General features: G+C 33.9%; 1 protein-coding gene across 14 annotated transcripts in view; it reads right to left on the reverse strand.

Moving 5' to 3' along the window:
- Positions 1 to 23047, reverse strand: part of SDCCAG8 (SHH signaling and ciliogenesis regulator SDCCAG8) — a 104322-nt gene that overhangs the window by 72646 nt on the left and 8629 nt on the right. For 8 of the 14 annotated variants that reach the window (XM_085575535.1, XM_085575536.1, XM_085575537.1 and 5 more), the window contains exons 4-12: positions 20723 to 20836; positions 20193 to 20318; positions 19757 to 19897; positions 18333 to 18397; positions 16486 to 16674; positions 14327 to 14465; positions 11582 to 11734; positions 9110 to 9244; positions 5968 to 6084 (exon numbers count right to left, since the gene is read on the reverse strand). In XM_085575535.1, the coding sequence (XP_085431661.1) occupies positions 5968 to 6084; positions 9110 to 9244; positions 11582 to 11734; positions 14327 to 14465; positions 16486 to 16674; positions 18333 to 18397; positions 19757 to 19897; positions 20193 to 20318; positions 20723 to 20836 (1179 nt within the window). The remainder of the gene's footprint in view (positions 1 to 5967; positions 6085 to 9109; positions 9245 to 11581; positions 11735 to 14326; positions 14466 to 16485; positions 16675 to 18332; positions 18398 to 19756; positions 19898 to 20192; positions 20319 to 20722; positions 20837 to 23047) is intronic. The other 6 variants (XM_085575543.1, XM_085575539.1, XM_085575542.1 and 3 more) reach the window with 2 other exon arrangements.

The following is a 23047-nucleotide window of genomic DNA, read 5'->3' on the forward strand; positions in this document are numbered from 1 at the left end:
CTGGGGGGGGCAACTTTATGGAAATAACATAGAGGGTGGATGCATTTAGAGGAACACACTTGAAATCTCACTGAAGCAAACTTGTGGTTGTTAGCTGGGGAAAGAAAAATGTACGTAGCTAAGTACAGATTTATAAGTACACACACACAATTTTAAAATTAAGACAATCTTTAAGGTCTGTTCTTGTGCAAACTCTTGAAGAGCAACCATTTATCCACATGGTCCCTGTGGATAAATACCCTGGGAAATTACAAGAGTGAATGGCTGAAACATATTGCAAAAGGATTTTACCGCATAATTTCCATGAAAATATTTGCTTTTAATTTGCCAAAATATCTGACCTGAAATACTATTTCAGGAACAAAACTTCCAATCCCATAGAGATTACTACAGTCACATTTTAGCAGAGAACATTGCTGACCTACAGATTAGCTCAGCAGCCACCAGCAGAGATAAGAAAGTGATTTTGTTCACAGTGGAACAAGATGATTTTTTTGTTAATGGATTGTACAGGTGGGAGATGGAGGACAATGAGGCAGTGCAAAATATATGGTTCACTTGCTGATAAAAAAATTCAGAAAAGGAAGAATGCATGTAGAAAGAAGGAAGGGAAAGATTACACCTACTTCATTATTGAAAAACAGAAGAGAACAAAATCTGTTCCTTTTATCCTTTCAGATACTATTTAAGACTACTGATGTGAGATTGGTTCTTACTTCCTGGACAGCATTAAACGAATAGCTAAAAAGAAAACCTATGCAATAACAACTGACAAGTGATAGGGACTTTTACACTCTTTTTCTTCTGATTGTTGACACAATGACTATTGATAAAACAACTGTATTTTCTAGTCAGAGAAGAAGAAAAAACCAACAGAAACCAAGTATTTATTTAAGTATGTAAAACCACTATATCAAGAAATGTGCAATTATTTTCCTACTTTGAATAATTTTTAATGCACATAAACAATTTTCTCTTTTCCATGTACTGTGGAGTGACATCACCATGGATTGAGGTTACACAGGCCAAACTACACCTATGAACAATAAAATTCTGATCCTATGTTATTCCTCTTAGCAGGCTAGATGCTTAGGGGAAGCAGACCTGTACAGAAAATGAAGACAAGAAAGTAAAGTCTACTACTGAGAATCCTAGTCCCAACAATTTTTGTTAAGGAAGTAGATAGGATTTAATGAAGGCTGCTCATACCACTGATTCTTAAGGAATGGATGGCTGACAGAGGAAAGTTACGCCATAGCAGAGCAGCAGCAGCCATATTATAATCTTATATATATTGCAAGGTTGTAGGTCAATGTCTTCTCAAAAATATTGGGATGAGCTAGTAAGTTCAGCTATAAAGAAAATAATTATGTTCCTTTTGAGCAGGTCAGAAAATCTATCAAAGCAAGGCTTAAAGTACTGCCATTTTACTCCCTATTTACTAATTTTCCAATTAATGCATTGAATGCCCAAAACACAAAATGATTAATTAGGAAGAGTTAAGTTACAGTAAAGGTTACCACATTTCTTTAATGCTTTTCCAAAAGCAGTTCGGGTTTGCTACTTTTAAGACCATTATACTCAAGGTCGATCAGGTAAGAAAATTTCATGCTAAGAGTTTCAAGCTATCTTCTCAATTTTGGGGTTTTCCCTCCCTGCCAAATATTACTCAAGTATACGTTTACTGATTTAATAGAATTTCTTTCCAAAACATTATTTCCAGAGCATCTTTATAACTAATGAGGAAACAGAATATCAGATATAGATATAGACTGTTACAAGAAAAGACATAAGACATCATCCTAAACCCATCTTCACCAGTTATTAAAACTTGCAAGTTTCAAACATCTGGTGATATGCTGAATGTCACAGCTGTTGAAAACTCTAGTATTTTAAAGCCTGACTCATGAAAGATTGATATCTATTTATAAAAAGACATTTCAATGAACCAGGGTCTTTCAAAGGTGTTACGGTCTTGCTTTGGATACTCTGAAGCACTTCCAGGATATGTACCTGAATTCTTGGCCTGAACTATTTTTGATGAAGACAGAGTCAGTAATCTCTCCTCTTATAACATCTAAATTAGGTTACTATAAGTCACGGATTTATGACAAATGAGATAAACATTCCCAAAATACCCTTTGGCAAAGTGCTTTTGGACTGCAATTTTGCCAGATTTTTATTTGTCTGCAAAATTGTCAGTCTATAATGTACAGAGGCATCATTTAGGTTCTGTCGTATTGCACAAAAATACTTTGGTGTGTAGCTCTTCCTATTTGTATAGGTTATGCATGTATGTGAGTCTTGACTTCTTTTTATTTGGACTTATGAACTGCAATGCAGGCAACTCTTAAAAATCTGTGGGCTTTAGTACAATGTTTCTGGAGCTTTTAATTCTGTCACCTACAAGGTAGGCAACAGAATTCTGTAATCCCCCTTCAAACTGTATCTGCCCAAATTTAAAGACTTTTTTACAGGTAAAATAACTAGCTTGGATTTATTGCTACACAAAGTATTTATCTGATTCCACTAACATGGTAAAACAAAATTGAAGATCTGCAGTTAGTTCTGGAGTTGAATTTAACATGTCCTCTTACTTTCTTGCAACAACACCACCACTCCCTGCGGAGCCATGCTACTGGTAAGAACTATCTAATAAGGAGGATGTCCAAATTGTCTTGGACTGCAAAACTCAATATTAAAAATTATTTTCACTTCTACATGCTGAGGCTTGTAAGATTTTAAGCCAAATACAAATTATTTCAGGCAAACAGAAAGCAAATTATTAAAAGTGAACTTCATTTTTATTTTTATAAGGCAGAGCAGAAAAGAGCAAGTGATGTTAATCTGAGGAACAATTTCATAGTGTGTCAGAAGTATGATTTCTGTTAGAAATGAATAAATTATGCCATGCAGGGCTTACAAATTAACAAAAAAAGTATTATAAAAGTGAAGCCCTGCTGTGTCAAATATGCCACACAATTTTTGTTCTAATAACAGCAATTTAGGTTAGGGTGGGACTTTTCTCTGATATAGCTGTGCTAGTACAACCCCTAGTGTGGACACAGTTTACTGCCATGAAGGCATTATATTAATATAATCTATGAAGCATGTTTCTAAGCAGTAAAAGTATTAAGTGATGCACTGTTATTTCAGCACAGCTACAGCCACAATGTGAGGACTGGCTGAGAGAGAAAAAGAGAGGGCAGTAGGTTATGGTACTTTACAACATATTGGGTCAGATGAACAGATGTGGGATCTGTGTAGAGAAACTGTGTGGTACACGTCTTTCCCCCACCACCCTCCATAATCCTGATGTTAATCAGGATCATGATGGATGATATTACAAAACAGTTATTCAATTTAAATGGTAACATTGCTCATTGCTTCTTAATTATTAAGAAGTATTCAGGTAAAATGTTAGTAACAGAGAATTATAACAGATATTGACAAGTGGGTATTAGTCCAAACCAAACAATAAATACAGGGAAAAAGATATTAGGGTGAAAGGGAGTAAGACCAAAGATATATACTATCTTTAGGCTTTCTAAATTATGTAAGTTCAATTTTGAATGAGATTTATAAATACCAACATATGATAAATACCAATCTTTATTTACTTGACATACAGATATATGCATCTGGTGATCCTAAATTGTACATGTGGGGTTTTCTGCTTATTCTTGTACACCTGAATAATTTTAATCCTTTTTTAAAAGTAATTCCATGTAAACTAAAAATAATCTTCAAAACTGAAATTTATTCACAGCACAATTAAAATTACAATTATACCTCAAGAAACAGTAAACTCCCTCTGAATATAGTAAAAGGAAATCCAAAATATGAAATTTTTTTTAAAGAGAAAAAACCCATAATACAGAATCGCATGAAAATATTCCTATATTACTGTCTACTTAAAAAAAAAAAAGTATTTATTATGAACAGATGGTGGCCAAGGAAGGTATCAGCTCTGTCTCTTAGCCAGAAGGTCAGGTCATGGCTGAGAGACCAAAGAACAATTATTATTTGCTATTCAGTGCCACATAAGATGAAACATTTCAGGATTTCTTTATATACAAAGATATATGTGATTGAACTGGTTTCATTTATTTTAAACGAAATTTGCAATAACTTATTAACATTTGTTAAAATTTGATTAAAAAATCCTCAGCAAACAGGCAACAACAGAACAAGGCACTCTAACACTCTACGTGGGTTGCCTTTAATGTGTTAAAGAATCCTAGGACCTATACAGAACTTTTTGGGTTACTGGAGCCACAGCTATAAAACAGCTGCTAGCTACTGAGTCTGAGAATTTCAAAACTGTTTGTCTTCCTTTTTTTTGAGGAATCAACAATCATACTTGAGCAATACAGGAACATAATTACTGAATATCTAATATTTATCTAATTATCTAATAATTTTTGCTGATAGGAGCACCCTCCCTCACATAATTTCACTTTATATCAAGTTATAAATCATCACATTTTGGTGTATTCAGCTCCACACTGATTAAAATACCAGTATGTCATCACATGAGGTTAAAATACTTTGTTAAATTTTTTAATTTGCTCAAAAGGCAATCCTCAAGCAAGTTGGAGAGCGGGATGTAAGATCCAAGATACTTCTTCAAGTATCTTATTAAACACATCCTGTTTTATTCGTATGCCAAGATTATGCCAACTCTTTTTATCTGTGATATCTGTCAAGACACAGACGACAAGCCTGTTTTTTGTTTTTCAGTGTCCTTAGGCCTAAAGCATGCAGGAGTGAAAAAAAGCAAACCTTGAAAAAAAAGAACACTTTAAGACCTCTCTTCTGCGCTGTCTCATTTTCTATACATGCTGAAGGATTATTTCACCTAATAAGCTCCTCCTTTGGATTTTACATATATTTTCATTACAACTTGAATTAATATTGCTTCCAGACTTCACTTGTACTATTAAGTTAATAAACTTACTGTCCTACATGCAGATTTTGAGGAAATTATAATTAAAAATTTAATTTTTGAAATACTTCATTTTACCCTACATATATTCTTATGTCATACAGAGAGTGATCTGTTCAGTTACTTAAAAGAAAAGGAATGTTTCAAAATGAGTTGAATAGGGTGCTCAAATAACAAAAAGCATATTTAAAAAATCATCCTCTTATGCATCATATATGTGTATTCAGAAGACTCTTATGTGCAAATCACAAATTAAGAAGGAATACTGAAAGTCTGAAGTCCTAGAGAAAAATGGATAGAACCTCAAAAAAAAGGGCACTTAAAAAGCTGCAGATTACACCTGTTCAATCTGTTTGCCAAGTATGTTGCAGGTTACTCTAACAATCTTTCTTACTGCATGGGATGTTTTCTCACAGACTACCTGTAAGGCATATATTGTTTTTTTGTATTAATATAAAACCCAGTTTTAGATAAGCAACAGTAAATGCCAAGTGGATTTTTTTCTATAGTTTTTTTTTCCTAGAAGGCTACTTTTGTTTTGGTTTTGTTTTTTTAAATTTTTCTATGAATCCCAGAATTCAGTAACATTAAACCTTTAAAGAAATTGGAAGATAAATGATTTTCATTTTTGGTAACATTAGGTTATGCTTAGATCCTTTAATGTTCTGTTAGGCTGCATGTATAGGTAATTATGTGTGGATTTATTTGTGAGAAAAAGTGTATAAACACATGTATACACTACACAGAATTTAAGTAGCTGGTATGAATAATATGATAGAGTAATTCTATATGAAATCATGGAATGACTGATGCACAAAACTGAACATACTAGGGCTGAAAACAAAATGAAGATAACCAAGAGGTATTTATTTAGCAGTAAAAGCTGGCTTTTTGCCATTAATTTAAACCATTTAACAGTAATAAATGACCACTATCAGAAAAATGAATAATTCCAGCTTCTGAAAAAACCCTACTTAGGCAACTAATAACTGCAAAGTTATAGCAGTATTATCTCTTACCTGGTCCTTAATTTCAAGCTCCCTTATAGTTTTTGTTCTGTACTCTCTGAGCTCCTTTTCTGCCTCATCCTTCTTCATTTTGGTTTGATTCAACTGATAACGCATTTCTCCACACACCTGTTAGATACACAGACAACATGATCCGTTAGCTTGAAGAAGCCATAGACCAGGGTTTGCAATTAGATCTTTTGGTGCCCTCTACAGGTCATTGAAATGCAACAGATTTTTAATTTACAGATATTTTAGGTCTACAAATGGTAAATGTTTTTAGATAGAAAGGTGGATCTGAATTCTTTATATAGTCATTAACTTTGACAAATGCACTACCTTCTAGATTCAAATATATTTGGATCAAGATTTTGCTAAGTATAAATGCTTATGTTATAAATATATATCACTACAGTTAAATGACAGTTGCTGGTTTTATACTCTTCTCTCATTCTCTGTAAAATCCCAAGAAAGTCTTGGGATGTCAACACTTTCAAAACTTAGAAGGAAAGCATCTATCACACTCCTAATTAAAGGTGTGTTTTAACTTGCTAATTTTACACTGTTAGTAAAGAAATTCTTTAAATGTTAACACAATAATTTTCAAAGTTTGATCAGAGCCCTACAAACTTACTGCAAACTGAAGATCAATTTTTTTAAAAAAAACAGTCTAATTTAAATAGATATATAGTCCAGAAGAAATGGATCAAAGGAACATTTCAGAAAATCACTTCTACACAGGACAATTATTTTCTGCTGTTGGAGTGTTTGTTATATTACCCCCTCAATCCTTTCCATCTGGCATCAACTTCAGAGGAAATGTGAAGGGGTAGGAGAAAGTGAAAGAAAGAAAAAAACCCAAGAAAAACCCCAGAAGATCACTAATCCCTTTCACATAACTTCACTGCTGTGCAGGGTTATTATTCTTCCAGTTTTCAATCTAAGCTGTCCCCTTCTTGTCTTTATCCTGTGCCATCACCTCCACTTTGTGCCTGTTCATTTCACCTCAATCAACCAACCAAATACATGCACATTCCTTAGTGAGAATGCGAATGTGTTTACTCATAGCTCCTCTTAGTCAACTTTCTTTCCAATTCACTCTACTTTCCTGCTTTGCTTATATACTTTCAGCACTTGCTCCTTAAAAGTACACCCTTTTAATTTGCTGCTACAATCCTCTGTGCTTCTCAAAAACATTTTCATATATTCCGCAACCGAAATTAAATTATATTTTTTAGTCTTATTCCTCTTCTAATTTTCAGTTTATTTTTTTCTCCTTAAAAAAGGTAGGGGAAAAGTAAATATGCATACTGCAATGAAATCACTCTAGGAAAAAACTAAATCAACTGTCGTAACTTTTAAGAGGTAGTATTACTTATAAATTAAAAGGACAACTTGTGAATTTAGGCATTGTAAATAATGCAAAGCAGCAAATGCTCTGAAGAATGGCAAAATTCTAAAGCATTATTAAACACTAAAATATTATATGCAACAAAAAAATCTTGAGATGCAACTGCATAGCTTGCAAACCCTGGATTTCTATCTCCTCCTTCCTTTATCTGAAGGATGTAACAAAATGCAATATGTCACTTCCTCAAAGTAGAATTTAAAAATACAGCAATCCTCACTTTCAGCTCCTCCACATGCTGTACAAAGGGAATAACACAGAACAATCAGCAGATGGTGCTGTCCTAATAATGGATTTTTCAGTCTCCTCAAGAATTAAGGAAATAAATCCTCACTCCATGTTTTCCTTCCCTGACTTCAGGTGCATGAAGAAAAACAATATTTTGGATAAAACTCAAAACAAAAGTGTTGTTATTTTCTGTTTTTAATAATTGCAAACTGAGTCTGGAAACAAGGAGTCAGATTCACAAGCAAAGATGTCACATAGCCAATGAAAATGTCAGGGTGATGCACAGAGTCCTGTCAGATCAGTGGTTGGGAAATTCCTCCAGGATTTTCCAGACTTCCCTTTAGTAGAGGGACACAAACGAAGTTTTCTGATCTCTCAGGACAGTGCAATTAATGGACTATTGCAAGGTGACCACCTATTCACCTTTGTGTTAACATGAACTGAAGCAGGGAATGGAACCACAGTATCATCCTAAGAGAGGTAACTTCAGATTGGTAGGGTACAAAATTGCTCTTTTCAGACCAATGAATATTAGTACTTACTACCTCTTTCAACCACCTCCTCACCCCTGTAAGTGGTGGTAGTGATTTGTGAACCCAGCCTGAAAGACCAAAAGTGTGTTTCAGAATTGGTAGATCAAACCATTCTGACATTCTTAAAATACTTGTCTTTCAGTAAAAATAAAATAAAGCTTCTAGTGAGCTGGGATGACTTTTTGCTGAGAATTTTGTGCAATACTTTTGACTCTTTCTATCAGCCAGGGCAGCAGGGGAAGATAGGAACTGTTGAAAACCTCTCCGGAAATCTCTAGAAGCCCAAAGAATAAATTGCTCCTCAAATCCTTGCAGTTAACAACTGGGGAGGTAGGATGGACCCTGGGATCATTAGTAAGGAATATAGACATTTCAAGAGGCTGTAGCAAATAGCTTTTTCTTTCTCACATTATGACCCCCATTAAGGTTCTAATCAACTGAGAAATGTGCAAAAGAAAGCACTCAAGAGTGATAGACCTACACAAGATGCATGTTAAGCTGTAATTCTTAAGATGTCTTTGTAAGAGTTGTACTACCAATAGTAGTGAATTAAGCAGTATACTACATAAAAAGTCTAAAGGAATGAACTTGAAAAACAGTGATTTGAAATAGCTCCCTTTATTTCAGCACTGCAAGTCCCACAGGTAGCAACTAAGGACACTACTGAATTCTATGTTGTCTCAACTCAGATGAAACTCAGTTCTTTACTGAATCACTGAGATAGTTTTTTAAACAGTGACCCTTATAAACTGCAAAATAGAAAAGTGAGCCTCTGCATTACAAGGTGACTTGGAAATGGAAAAAGTAATTTTTTTACTCCTGAAATTGGGGTAGCTGTAGTGCCTCTGGGGTATTGGGATGAAGTGTACAGTTACCACACATTCCTTACCAAAACAGAGGAAAAGGGTCAAGGTAAAAATTCTCTTCTTTCAGGTCACAATGATAAGAAAAAACAAGTTCAATGCTCCTTTATAAATGTGCTGACCTTATTCATCTCCATTTCATGAGATGAAAGCTGGCTCTGTGATTCTTCTAACTGGTTAACTAGAGAATTCTTTTCCCTTGTAATTCTCTCTATTTGAGCCTCCAAAATAGCCACATCATTAGACAAAGCTGCCACCTGAAAAAGTCCAAAAACACTGTAATGATGCAATTTGACCAACCGCAGATCAAACTCTTGTGGAACTTTCTCTTCAAAAGCAACTGCATGTAGACAAAATACATAGCATTAAAAATGTAATAAAAAAATCAAGCATGTACAATAAAATATATCCTATATTATTAATAATATAACATAATATGGCTACATTATTTTATTAGTGGGTTCACTATTTTAAATTTAATTATCATACAGTAGTTTATTTGAAACTTTTCACTGACTGCACCAGTCTCCAGGACTTGTTATTATAGACAAGGTGTCAGAAGCAGCTGGCTACATTAGTTTTGCAATGTAAGTACTATTTAACACCTTCTTATCCATCCTTATGTAGATTGATTCAAACCTATATCATGTTCCCCCAGCTAAAGAAAATAGCTGCAACCACAGATCTTAAATTAACTTTCAAGTTCAGAAAACATTTCAACACTATAGATCAAAGCATACTGTTGTGCAAAACTCATATAGAATTAGTATATTAAAAATTCTAATTTAATTCAGATGAAATTTTGCTGGATGATTAAAAAATGTAACAATAAAACAGAGACAGTGAATCTTCAGCTATTTAGCCCTGAAGCTTACTAATATAAGTGGAAATAATGGTGTCTGACAGTTCTAGGTTAACTTCCAGAAATTCAAAGCCAAACCTAGTGGATTATATATTCATAACTATTTTTCACTCCTTATACATCCACCTGATTTATCTATCATGCCAATTCTCCCCTTCAAACAAACCATTTCATAAAGAAAGCAACAAAATATTGAGATGAATCTTGACTTGGTCCATAGTATACCATTTCTACTATCTCATAATCCTAAAACATAAAAGTAGTTAATCATATGTAGGTATAAATCATTAACATAGATCATAATTTTCTACAAAGTCATCCCATCTCTTTAATTACCAGGCATGACATCATCATAGTGTCACTATAGGCTGTTTAATCTATATGCAGGATTAAAAAAAAAAAAAAAGAGTACAACTACTTAAAGTGGGAATTGGTTCCAATAAAACACATTTTAGTGGGTGATGAAACTAATGTGATGACACACATGTGAAATATTCTGCCAAAAAAAAAGTATGAAATGCTTGTCTAATAGACTGTATTTTGGAGAGAATACTCTGCTTTAAATCAACTCTGTAACAAAACAATGAACTTCATAAAAGGGATGGCTTCTAATAGATAGCAAGGAATCAAAAAAGGAAGTGCTTAATAATGTCACCAGTGGAAGATTATTTTTTAAATTTCAGTTTCCCTGGCAACAGATCTCTGATGATCAGTTTACATACTTAAATATCACATAGCCTCCATCACTGTGTTTAATACCTGTTTTGGTATCTTGAGTCGGAGTCAAAGAGGTTTTTTTATACACACTTAAATGGTTTATTTTGCTCAGTTTGTGTTCTCCAGATTTTTAGACACAAGCCACACACCTTATAAAAGAGACCCAAAACATAAGAAAAAGTCTTCAATCAGGAGAGAAATTCACTTTGTTGTTTTGAAACATCCACCAGAAATCGTTGAAGATGTCACAGACCAAACAAGTGTGAAAAGCACTAACTCATGAAGTATTTGTCTCTCTATATTTCTTCCCATTTCAATCACCTTAGAAATGCCTCCTCTATCCCAGGCTTACTGCTGTTAGCTTGAGCTTTCCTCTGTAGACTCCATTGGGCAGAAAACCCTCATGTTTTATACTCAAATTACAGCAGCACCTAGAAGCCTAAAACAAGGTTATCAAGACTATCACGATGGTCATGGCATAAATGATGAGACAGATTCTGTCTCAGAGAGTTTATAAACATTAGTAAGAGTGAGAAAAGAAATTCCAACACATTTCTGCAGGTGGGAAAACTAAACATATGACAAGATCACTTTGAAATTATGATATTGTAACATTTGTGTATATATAAGATCAAAGTAGCAAAGAATCCTAAATTTGACATGTGCTAACTTCTAAATGCTTGCCTTGGTAAACTAAATAATAATTTTAAATAAAAAAGCTAGGTACAAACCTTGCATCACATATTACTTAACCTTTTCTTACTCTGACATATTAAAAATATTATGCAAACTAAAATAAATGCATAACATCAACAACCTACTATGCATCTAGTGACATAACACAAAATCCAGTTATTAAAACTTAAAGCATCACTTATTTACCACTGCTTTAAAGAAATGGTAGAGGTGATGGAGCTCTCACACCTAAAACTAAAAATAAAAGACAGACAAGTAAACGAAGTTTAAAGAGGATGATACATTCACTGTAATACCCAGAGAAAGAACCAGCTCATACCATTGCTGCCAAGTCCTCCCTTTCCTTCTTCATTTCTCGCCGCAGTGCTTCTTTTTCATCAGCCCTCTTACTTAGCTGGGCAGCCAACTCCTTTTCAAGATAATTCTTCTGTCGCTCCATCTCACTTTTTAGTTGTTCACAGTGGACTAGAGCCTAAAAAATCCCAATTTGCTTAAGTGAAAAAAAAACCTAAAAATTTTAAACAAACATGGTATTTATCTACTACCTTCAAAGAAAACAGTTTGCTATTAGAAATTTCTTTTTTTTTAATGCAGCTATTATGATGCTTATACATATCCTACAGTGTTAACATCTAGAATAGGACAAACAAAATGAAAACAGATGTCTATGTTTGTAGGTATACACATGCCCTACTGTAACTTAGTAATTTAATTGCTTTTAGGAATCATGGCAGAGATGGAAGCATTTTTCTGTGTATTTTCCAAATATGTAGTTGTTCTTCGAAAACTATGATTATTTGCCTTACGTTTAAAATTTTAAATTCCTGAACACAAATCACAAGAATCAGCCTCTAGTATTTGACTCCTTGCCAATACAGTGGTTACTGTCTAACTAAAGACCTGAAGCAAAAATTACTAAAATGTATGCACTTCCACTTAGTCTCCTCCTAAAGTGAATTACTGAGTGCAGAATGCTAAGAAACCTGAAAGCAGTTAGTAAAGATACACAGAAAAAGTCTGACAACCATCAAGTTTGCCAAAAATTAATTCTACTAAATACTTCATAAAGTGCTGCTTAATTTCAGGTGCTAAAAAACAGGGTTGTAGATGGGTTTTCTATAAAAAAAGAAGAAACATAAGTTCAAGGACTCTCAAAACACTGTCCTCACTATCTTCTAAAAATGCTGGGGAAAAAGAAGATACTTATCTATTTATGCTGCTGTATCTCTGCCAAAGTGTAGAATTTGAGTGTTATGTCAGTTTAAATCAGAAATACTCTACTCCATTACAAGTAAATCCAAGTATTCAAAGCACCTGGAAGAGAATTTTGCTAGCCTATGAATAAACTAGATTAATTTCAACATTCCACTGATATCCAGGATATTATGTTTCAAAGCAGCTAGAGTAATCTCCCTTTAGGAATTCTAACTTATTACCCTTTATTTTCATATTAATTTTTTTTAACTGCTTATTTTTCTTTCACTCAAAGTAGTCCCCCATGTTCAATTTTTTTGGCTTTGGACTGTTCAAGAGGAGAGCAAGTTAAGCCATGTTTTTTAGAGAATGCTCTATCAGTCTCCATTAGTTTTATGGCAATTTTGTGGGACCTTCTTCAGGGTCCCTTTCCTATCATAAGTCTACTTTGGTGAGAGAATCCCTCTGTTACGGCATTGAATCCTTTTCTGTAGGAAAGAATCATCAACTTCAGCAAACAATTGCCTGCATAAAACTGCTGCTAGACATCTAAACCAATGCACTCTAGAAGAAAGTAGTTGCATTAGTTACATTTCAAGAAGAAATGGTTGTTTTGCTAGCTCCACTGTTCTGATTACACAATGAGAAGTTCAAACAATCATTCTTTTATGAAATTTGTGTCAAAAATAAATTCCTGATTTTGCTTCAACTATGTAAACTTAAACACAACATATCTCCTTCCTACTCTATGCAATAAGCAAGAGGACAAGAAGAAATTATAGTTTTAAATGATAAGCACCTGAGGTTAGACTTTGCAATCCATCAGCCTGTTGTCCCAATTACAGTATTTGAAAGCTTAATGTGTTAAACTCTCACTTTTGTTACCTGGACTGTTCTATGAGATTCCATGCTAGTTATCAAGAAAAACAGCACTTAAAAGCAGAATAGGATTGGGGAAGAAAAAAAAGGGTGGTTTGTACTTACCAAGAGGTATACCAGCACTTGTAAACAGGCAAAATTAATGCAATATAAGTATTTTTTTTTCCTGTTCCCTTCTATTAAAATAGTTTTGGAGTATGAAAAATACCCAGACTGCTCTTCAGCCTTGAAGACAAACAGGTAACACTACACACAACCCTACAAGCACACACTTTTCTCTTACAGCACTGGATAAACAACACCAATTTTATCAATAGAACAATTATATCAATCTTGTTTGCATTTAATTACAAAAAACAAACCAAAGCAACCCTCTCTCAATTCCACAGTAATTCACTAATAGTACAGTAGATGTCACTAACTATCAAGAAAATAATTTAGGTGAATATAGGTTGATTGTGTACAGAACTAGGGCTAACACAATCATTAGATCAAAGCTGGTTTTATCATTCGTATTTACATAACAACAGAAGCTTAGACAAGCTTAGCATTAGACAAGACTTCTCATCTTCAAAGAGCTCTGATAGTCAGTCAGTTTTTGCACTGCTCTCATCTGAGGCAAAAAAAAACCTGTTTGTAAACATTTTAACTATTCTTTCCAGAGTAGGTCAGAAATGCGATGTCAAGATTATCCTCTGACATATCATGAATATCTCTGAAAATTCTACAACACAATTTATATCATCTAGCTGTGAAAGTACATAAATTAAAAAATGCACTAATTCTCATAGTATTGATGAGAATTTAAGAACTTGAATTCAGAATTTATATTACTGCTCAGAAACAATCACAGGCTGCAGTTGTTTTAAATCCACATCATATTAATATATGACAAAGGTCTTATGCATGTATTCTCTCATTAGCATGAAAACTAATTAACATTTGCCTTAGATCTTAACACTAAAAAGCTCTAATTTTGTGATGGATTTACCTTTGTTTTTTCAAAATTGGCCTCTTCTGCCATTTGCATAGCATGTTCAACTTGCTTACAAGCATTAGATTCTCTTTGCTGCATCTCTTTTATATTTTGTCTCACTGAAACAAGTGCATCCATCAAGTCATCTCTTTCTCTGCATATTAAAAAAAAAAAAAACAGGTACTACTTCTATTTCTTTTTGTAAGAGGAAAAAACCCAAACAACAGGTATGCCAAATATAAAATACATACAGACAAGACTTTAGGGTGGTAAGCAAGCAAGACTAAAACTCATGAGTGAAAGACTGCAACTTGGCAGATACTGAAAATATCATGTTCTTGACAAGTCCCTCATTTTAGAAGGATGGACCATTAGAGAAACTGCCAGTAAAGAGAGCAGATCTCAAGTCATTAATGTATGGGAACCGAGCACATTCTGTTAACGTAACAAAATGGGGATCCATGCAAATGATAATATAAAGGCAATATGGAATTACACTCTGATTAAATGTAAAAGAGGGAAAAATAATAAAAAGGGTTAGGTTCAACAAGTAATCTCTAAGTATATCAAATGACAATATAAATCCATTTGCTGCAAACTGGAACAATAGAACACCTGGATTCTACAACTCTTCACTAAGACACTAAAATCTGTACTAAGTGGTAAAGCAGAGTTGGTAAAACGTTAATACTTAATTTCACCTTTTCATTATTGTGATATGTTAAAAGCTTTTAAATTAAGTTTTATCTTTGTCTGTGATTTAGGTGCAGCTCAAGATTCTGGCTGAAATTTGCTGTGTTCTTAATGTTGTGTAAAATGGTAATACTTTTTATGTATTTGCCAGAGACCTAGCAGTCATACTTTGAAATTTCATTTTATTTTTGAATTGGATAAAGTTCCTTTGAAAATTCCTACTGAAATACCCTTGTTTTTAATAAACTGCACCACAAGTACAGGTAGCTTTTAGATTTCTTTAAACCTCCAAATGAAATAATGGTTTAAGACGGATAAAGAGGTCAGTTCAAATCTTTTATTTCAAGCTCACTGTAATATAAGAGGACAAGAATGTACTGATTTACAGTTTGTTCACATTTTCCAACATCTGTGACAAATAATTACTTTTGCTACAAAAGCAGATTTTGAAACATGACTTCTCAGCAATAGAGCTTCGCCAGAAATTTTTTGGACATGCTAATAGAAAAAAATACAAAAATCCTGTCAATAATCATCTAGTGCAGAGGGATAGTGCCTGCTTGACCAAATACTTATATGTTCTATGTCCCTACAGTCTCCTTGCTTCTAACTGACCCATTATTCCATCTCAGGCTCAATCTAATACCTCAGAAATTCTAATAAGTTTCACATATCTGACAATAAATAGATAGCTGTTTAACAAACTTTGAGAAAGTTGCAGTATCCTATCATTATTCCTAGCAATTTGAAAGGGAGTGGTTTTTTGAAGATTAATTGACTGGCAGAATTCCTTAAGAAAAATGATATAATGCTGGGTTCCCTGAATTACATATATTCAGCCTATATAGCTGTGATTTTAAAAATCTTTAAATAAAATCTACAATTTTTTTTAAAAAGGTTGCAACAAATAATTTAATTTATTTTTATCCAATGGAACTTCTTTTCCCTGTCTTATTGTAATCAGGGAGGAACTACTACAGGTGTTTGGGGTAGGAAATGCATCCTACCCCAAGCACACAATGTATTTTTGATGTATTTGAAAAGTTCCTCATAGGTAAAGAGAATAAAGTGGAGCAAGAAAAAACTTCCAACCACATAATTATAATGAACTTTTGCAATAAATAATCAATCAAAATACATGGACTTGCACAATATTTGTGCTGACAGAGTGAAGGACTTGTCTGCACAAAAAGTACAGGAAACAGACTGTAAATTGTGTCATTATCTGGTCAGCCCAAGGTATCATAATTACATTATAACAACTAAAATTCTTTCCCACTTGAAAAATGTAGCAAAGCTATTGTGGATTTTGAAGTGGTTGGGACCTACATTCAATGATTTCAGCATTATGACTCCAGCTTGGGAGTGTATTGTTCCATAAATGCACATCTCTCAAGGAATGTAACCTAACACATTGAGACTTCAATGGTCTAATGCAAGCAGCCATACTTCCAACACAAATACATCCCCCCACTACCTACCTCGTCAGCCTCTCGATGCTCTGCACGTGGACATTGCAGTGGGTCTGTGCAAGAATGGCCTCGTGCTGGGCACAGTTCAGGCACAGACCACCAACCTGGCTAGAATTTCTAGCCGCAAACAGTGACTTCTGGTGTTTCAGCCTTCCTTCCAAATCTTTGCATGTCTTCTGAGATTCTGAAAGGTCTTTTCTATAAAGAAGAAATTTGTGAAATTATGTATTTCTACAAGTCATATTCATATACAATATATAACTACAAATATTACCCAAAGAGAACTGTAAGAATCCCTGTAATGAACAGTATTTTACACATTTCAATAGGATGAGGAAGATGTTAACAGAGAAATAACAGTTGAATTATCAGAAAATATTGAAGTTAAACAGAAATGTATTAGATGAAAAACCTGTAGGCTTAAATTTTGTCTGAACAGAGTATAATATTCATTATTAGCAAAAAAAAAAAGAAAAATCAGCTGCATAAGCATTTCAATACTCTAACAATTTTCTGTTGTTTTTATTAATAATATTAATAGCTTAATATTTATTCTCTACTCCCTAGACAAGAATCAGCACATTCACTCAGATCCAGCAATATACACAACCTGAGGTTAAACACATGCAGAAAAACAGGCTAAGTTTTTTACTTGTCTCCAAAATTTTTACCAGGTGCTCTGAAGAATTTTCTCCAGAATTTCCAAGCATGTGTTAGGCTGGGGAGATTGCAAGCAATAGGAATGTTAACATCAGGAAGTTCCAGACAAATGCACGCTGTGCACATATAGATCAATTTGACAAATTGTGCAATGAATCCAAAGCTTTGGGTTTGTTATGCAGGCCATCTGGGCAGCACATACACAGGAAGTCTGACACATTCTGGTTGCACTGGATTTACTGTGCACATGATATATACACTATGTGCATTCTTATTTCCATCTGGAAAATCTTCTGTGCACTTTTTCCAATTTTAGTACTTGGTCTATTACATATAACCCACTATAACCTGAGCACAATTTGCTCTGCATATATTCTTAGACAATCGTAGTGCAACAAACCAATTGTTGGAAAGTTTTGGACAGAAATCAGCAAGTCCTGTGTGCATTCATCCTTGGAGTTAAAAGGGAAGATAGTCCCTTAAAGCCATATAATTTCTCACTTCAGTAAGACTTTGTTTTGCAGAACTTCCTGTTTGCAAGATCATACCTCTAAGGAGAAAGCAGAGGCTGAATAAGGTACTTGACAAACTTCTGAGACAGCCCCCAACAATTATTTTTGAGTAAATATAACACTTGAGGCAAAGAGAAGGAAAAAAATTGGATTACACAGTCAAAATTAAAGATCCTCCTTTACATTCACTAAAACAACTGGCTTTGTATGGTGCAGGTTTCACCAATGCAGAGAGCATTCTTTTATCTTTTCTCGCTACCAATAACTCTTTTACAAACAGAACAGTCTAGCATTTTCAAATATATGAAAACACAATTTATTAGGGAAAAACATAATTTAACAGTAGTAGAAAGTAATTCATTATGGAAGTTGTCGCACAAGGTAAAATTTTAATTTCTCTTTTTTCTTTGAGTGGCCTACTTTACATGACCTTTCTTTGGGGAAAGAGGGTAAAAAAGAGAAGCTGTTTTATATTGCTACTGTTTCCATAAAGTAGCAGTACATTCAGTTTTGCTACATATGAGAGAACTTAATAGAAAACCAGTTTTCAGGGATACTACCAGAAGACATAACATTCAGACATTCAGACATTACCTTAGTTAAATTCAGATTAAGAGTGGTTCATGCTGTTATGCAGTGACAATTTATTCAGAATTATTTTCAGAAAAAACAAATTCACTTTACCTTAGAGACTGTATTTGATCATCAAGGATATTGACTTTTTCTTGATAAAGAAGTCTTAGATTCTCCTTTAGAAAAAAAATATGGGAGAAGATATGTCTTGCTTACTTCACAACAGTCTTTACAAATAAACCTAGACTTTACCCACATTCTTTTCCCCTTAGGACATAAACCTGTTGAAATACTAATGGCAGAGAAACCTAAATATTTCATTTTTCTGGAAGTCTAAAAAGTGAATACCCTCCCATTTTTTGTTTCTAAATAAGGTTTTTTGCCAGATCCTCATATGGTAAATTGTTGCAATTCCAACTGCATTCCTCAGTTCTCTAAAATGATTCACAGAAACTGATAATCATGCCTTGAGTTTGCTCTTGCTCTCTCACAAGTCAGCACATATTAATACAATATTATAAAAACTTCAAGTACACAGGCTATTTATTTATAATACAGTGAGGCAGTCTACCTGGTGAAGAACTAGGTATATGAATCAACCACAACCATGTTAAATACAATGGTGAAAACAAACCAGATAAAGCACTATAAATTTTGCTCACTATGACACTTAGAACAAAGTTACAATCATGATTATTCTTTTGATTTAAATTCGACAGGTGAAGAAAAGAGCAATTACTGTAAAAAATAGCTTCCAAACAACTGCAGGGATCAGTGATCACTGAGGTCTTCAGTTCTAAAATACTAGCACAAAAAAAACAAAACTATGTATTTCCATGAAAAAACCCTCAAATCCTATATAATTAAAGAATTAAAGTACCATATCAATTCCACAATACACAAATGCACATGGATAAAATATATAAAAACTTTTCTATTACCTAAGTTTTTTTCCCAAAAGATAGCAAAACTACTCCACTACTTCAGAGCAAAAGGAAAATTAATATCCTCTGAAACTAAAAATACAGGAGGAGACAACATCATCACTAAATTACTAGAACTCTTCTGTTATCTTTAAAAGTACAAGGTGTGCAATTAATCTAAGGGAAAGCAGATTGCACAAAACTACTTTTGTACCTTACTGAGCCTGTACTGCTCCAGAAGCAGAACAACTCATTATGAAAAGAGCTTGTGTGGAGGGCTACATAAATTACACCAGCTAGTTCCCACCTGCTTGGGTGCTGTGTTACTCCTAAGAATCTCCAAAGTACAGTGAAGCCATCATCTTTAAACAAAATTATCTCTGGGAAGTCATCATCTCCAGATACAACCAGCCATCTGTGTCTAACTGCACAATAATATTAATTAGGGTATAATGAGAAGATGAGGTTTAAAAGAATAAAATTTGAGCTCAGATTAAGGTTCAGTCAGCTAAAACTTCTCCTATGTCTGTTAAAAGCTGATCATCAGAACTGGAACAACAACACTGAATAATTTTGCAAAGGTAGGACTCTGTGAAGAAAGGTAATACCAACCAGTTCTACAGGCCATCTGGCTTTGTCTCCAGAAGCTGCTGCAACAAAAGCCTGATCTTTGTTATGTGCCAGTGATGAGGTGACAGGCTGGTGTGTGCTACATTCTTTACCACCTACAGGGCAGGATTTCTGAGTATTTGCCTAAAATAAAAGTATTAATGCTTCAGTTATGATTATGCAGGGTGGTTTTTTAAACAAATGTACTTACTAAAGTATTGAATCTTATAATGTTCTGTAGAATATAAGAACAAATAAACAAGTTAATTAGGTTAGAAACCTACAATAAAGATGTTACCCAAGGAAATCCATGTTTACAAGTTCTCATTAAATTTTGACTAAAATACAGTTTGCAGACAACCATTTGTATTCCCTCCCATAAAAATAATCTGGCCAGATCCTAGAGCACTGATTAAAGCAACAAAAAATAAAAACTTACTGAGGCATCAAGAAGATTTTGTTCTCTCAGCATGTATTCTGCAGTTAAGAATTTCAGCTTCTGATGGAGTTCCTCATTTTCAAGTAAAACTGCCTGTTCTTGATCTTTCACCCCACACAACTCCTCCTATAGGATGAAAGAATTGCATTTAAAAGGCTCCTTGAGATGGCTATCAATATTGAAATGCATCTTGAGACCAAGAGTCTAGACTAATATTTTCAAATATTTTAACCCTCTTAGAGACTAAAAATACTCAAAAGAGAAATTTTGTATTTTTTACAGCTTAAATTGCTATAAATCTTCTTTTTAAAAAAATGCTTATTTGCATTTGTGATAGGATGTAAAAATGTCTTTAAAGACCCTTAAATACCAGATATCAAGACACAGGGTAAGGGATCTACTGAACTACATCTGGCTCAGTTTTGGTCATTACAGCAATCAATCTCAAGTCTAAATGCAAGCTGCTTTTAATGCAGTTCTTCACATTTGAAGGACCAGAGTTTTATTAGGTCAAATAAGTAACCTGATACCTTGTAAAACTTCACTTCTGCTTCCAAATGTTTAATGTACTGTGACTGATCAGTGATTATAGGAACAAGACTGGAAAGGACTGGTAAGTCTGCAGGCACAGCTTCTGGGGGCTTCTGAAGGAAGTAAAGAACAACATGTGTTATTTCTGATTTTCCATTATTGCAGTAAGATCTTGCTTGTACACAGAATACAACCTAGAGTTTTCTGGTAAGGCTTCAAAATGCACACAGTCTTCTGGAGTCTTCTCCATTAACACCAGTTCACACTTCAGAATGAAAACAAGTATCTTTACGCATATCCCTATTTTTGAAACTCACACAATACTAACATCTATGATTTTGGGTCACAAGCATACCTTTTTGTGCAAAAATATTCCATGATATATTTCTTAAATATAATTTAAATCTAAAAGAGAACAAAGATTCAGAAACCTACATCTTTGTTTCTAAATATTACTTTTGAAATATTCACCATTCAAAAAAAAACAAAAAAGCCAAACCAAAACAAAAAAAACTCAAACCAAAAGTGAACAAAACCCCCACAAAAATAAAAAAAAGGCAAACCAAGCTACTAGTGGCTATTACATCTACTAGTTATCTTACCTATAGTTTCTGCCAACAATGCATTAAAATTCATTGTCCAATCCTTATAAAGGTATAATCCCTAAATTAGGATGAGGTAAAAGTTTCTAGCAACAAAAACCTTACAGTCCAATTATACCAAATATAAATCTTGACTGTATTAAAGAGATATCTGGAACCAGGATTGCAGAGACAAATGGAGGATATCCAGAACCATCTGAAAAAAACATCCCCTTAGAGTAGGAATTCAAAATTTGCCACATATTCTGACTACCTCAGTAGTCATAAGCCCCATATTCTATTGACTCAGAATTCATCTTGGTTTAAATTCTTAATCTTAACTACTTTAAAAATTAAAACAAAAAAGGAACCACACTTCTTAAAGTATCTATAATATAGACTTGATAATATTTGTAAGTCATCTGATTCTCTGGCTCCTCTTCATCCATCCCTCTTCTCTGAAAACGTAATGAACACCTTGCAGCTGAGACTTCCAGCTGCCTCTCTGACAAGATTACACCACAGCTGTGTTACAAAATGTGGAAAAACTCAATTTCTATTCAAATTATTTTTCACTGAAAAACAGTTATAATGTTTAAACTGAGAAACATCACTATAATGTAAACAATAGTGCTTAGGAATTTTTCACTAAAAAGAAAATAACATGTAGCATATTTTCTCAACACAAAAAGAACAGAGGACCTCTGTGACTTTTTTTAACCTTTTTAATAACATAATTGCTATAAATTGATTATAAATTGATTTGGTATTTTTTAATTAATGTTCTCACAATATAACGTAACAGGATGAAAGAACAGAGGCCATGAGATGCATGAGTTTAAATCTGGCCAAATATTAAAATCCGAACTGAAAGATACATCTGATCAGTATGAATTACCGAACACCTATTCCTGAGTCCTGGAAATGCTGTTCACATTCAAATAATTAATATTGAAAAGGATTTATAAATTATAAATGCTTAGCAGCTCTAGAACCCAGTATTCAACATGGTGACAAACAGTTTTGCCAACATCACAAATAATTGGGCCCACCTTGTATTTTTCCAAAATGTCTCAAAACTCAAGCATCTAAACCATAGAACTAGAGAAACTCTGCCTCCCTATAAACTGGCAGGAGACAACAGGAATCCATCACATTTCCAGCTATAACAACAGTGTCAGGAACAGAAGTTGGGTGCACCTAGGTTAGCCAAAACCCAGCTTGCAAAACTGAAGTTGTTATATGAAGCAATCTTGCTGGGCCTTGACCTCAGGTGATGAAGCGTAGATCAAAAGGAAAATTTCTGCCCAACCATCTGGGTGTAATCAAAGAAAGGATTTAGTCATTTGATGTCTATTGCAACTTTAATCTATGGGCAAGAAAAGGGAACCTTGTTGCAATAATTTTATATGTATGAAGTGTGGTAAGGGTTACTAAAATGTATAGTTTTTGTGAAATATACTTAGCTGTAGATCTTGCAGTCATTTACTATTCAACAGTCATCAGGTATTTCAGCATCACTCAAAGCAAGACGTTAGGTTACTCATAATCTAAGTTTGCTTTCCTTGACCTTTGGGAAATTAGATTCTTCTTATACAAGAAGCATTTCTACAGTGTCCAGTAAATCACTGGACAAGCTTGTATTTTATGAGGGCTTGGGCTTATTTTTGGTGTGTGTGCACTTTTGCAGTTCCACTTTTGAGCTTTACATGTGGTCTGCCTTCAGAACACTTTCATATCCTC

Source organism: Lonchura striata, chromosome 3, assembly GCF_050655825.1.
Source record: "Lonchura striata isolate lonStrDom1 chromosome 3, ASM5065582v1, whole genome shotgun sequence".
NCBI classification, from domain to species: domain Eukaryota; kingdom Metazoa; phylum Chordata; class Aves; order Passeriformes; family Estrildidae; genus Lonchura; species Lonchura striata.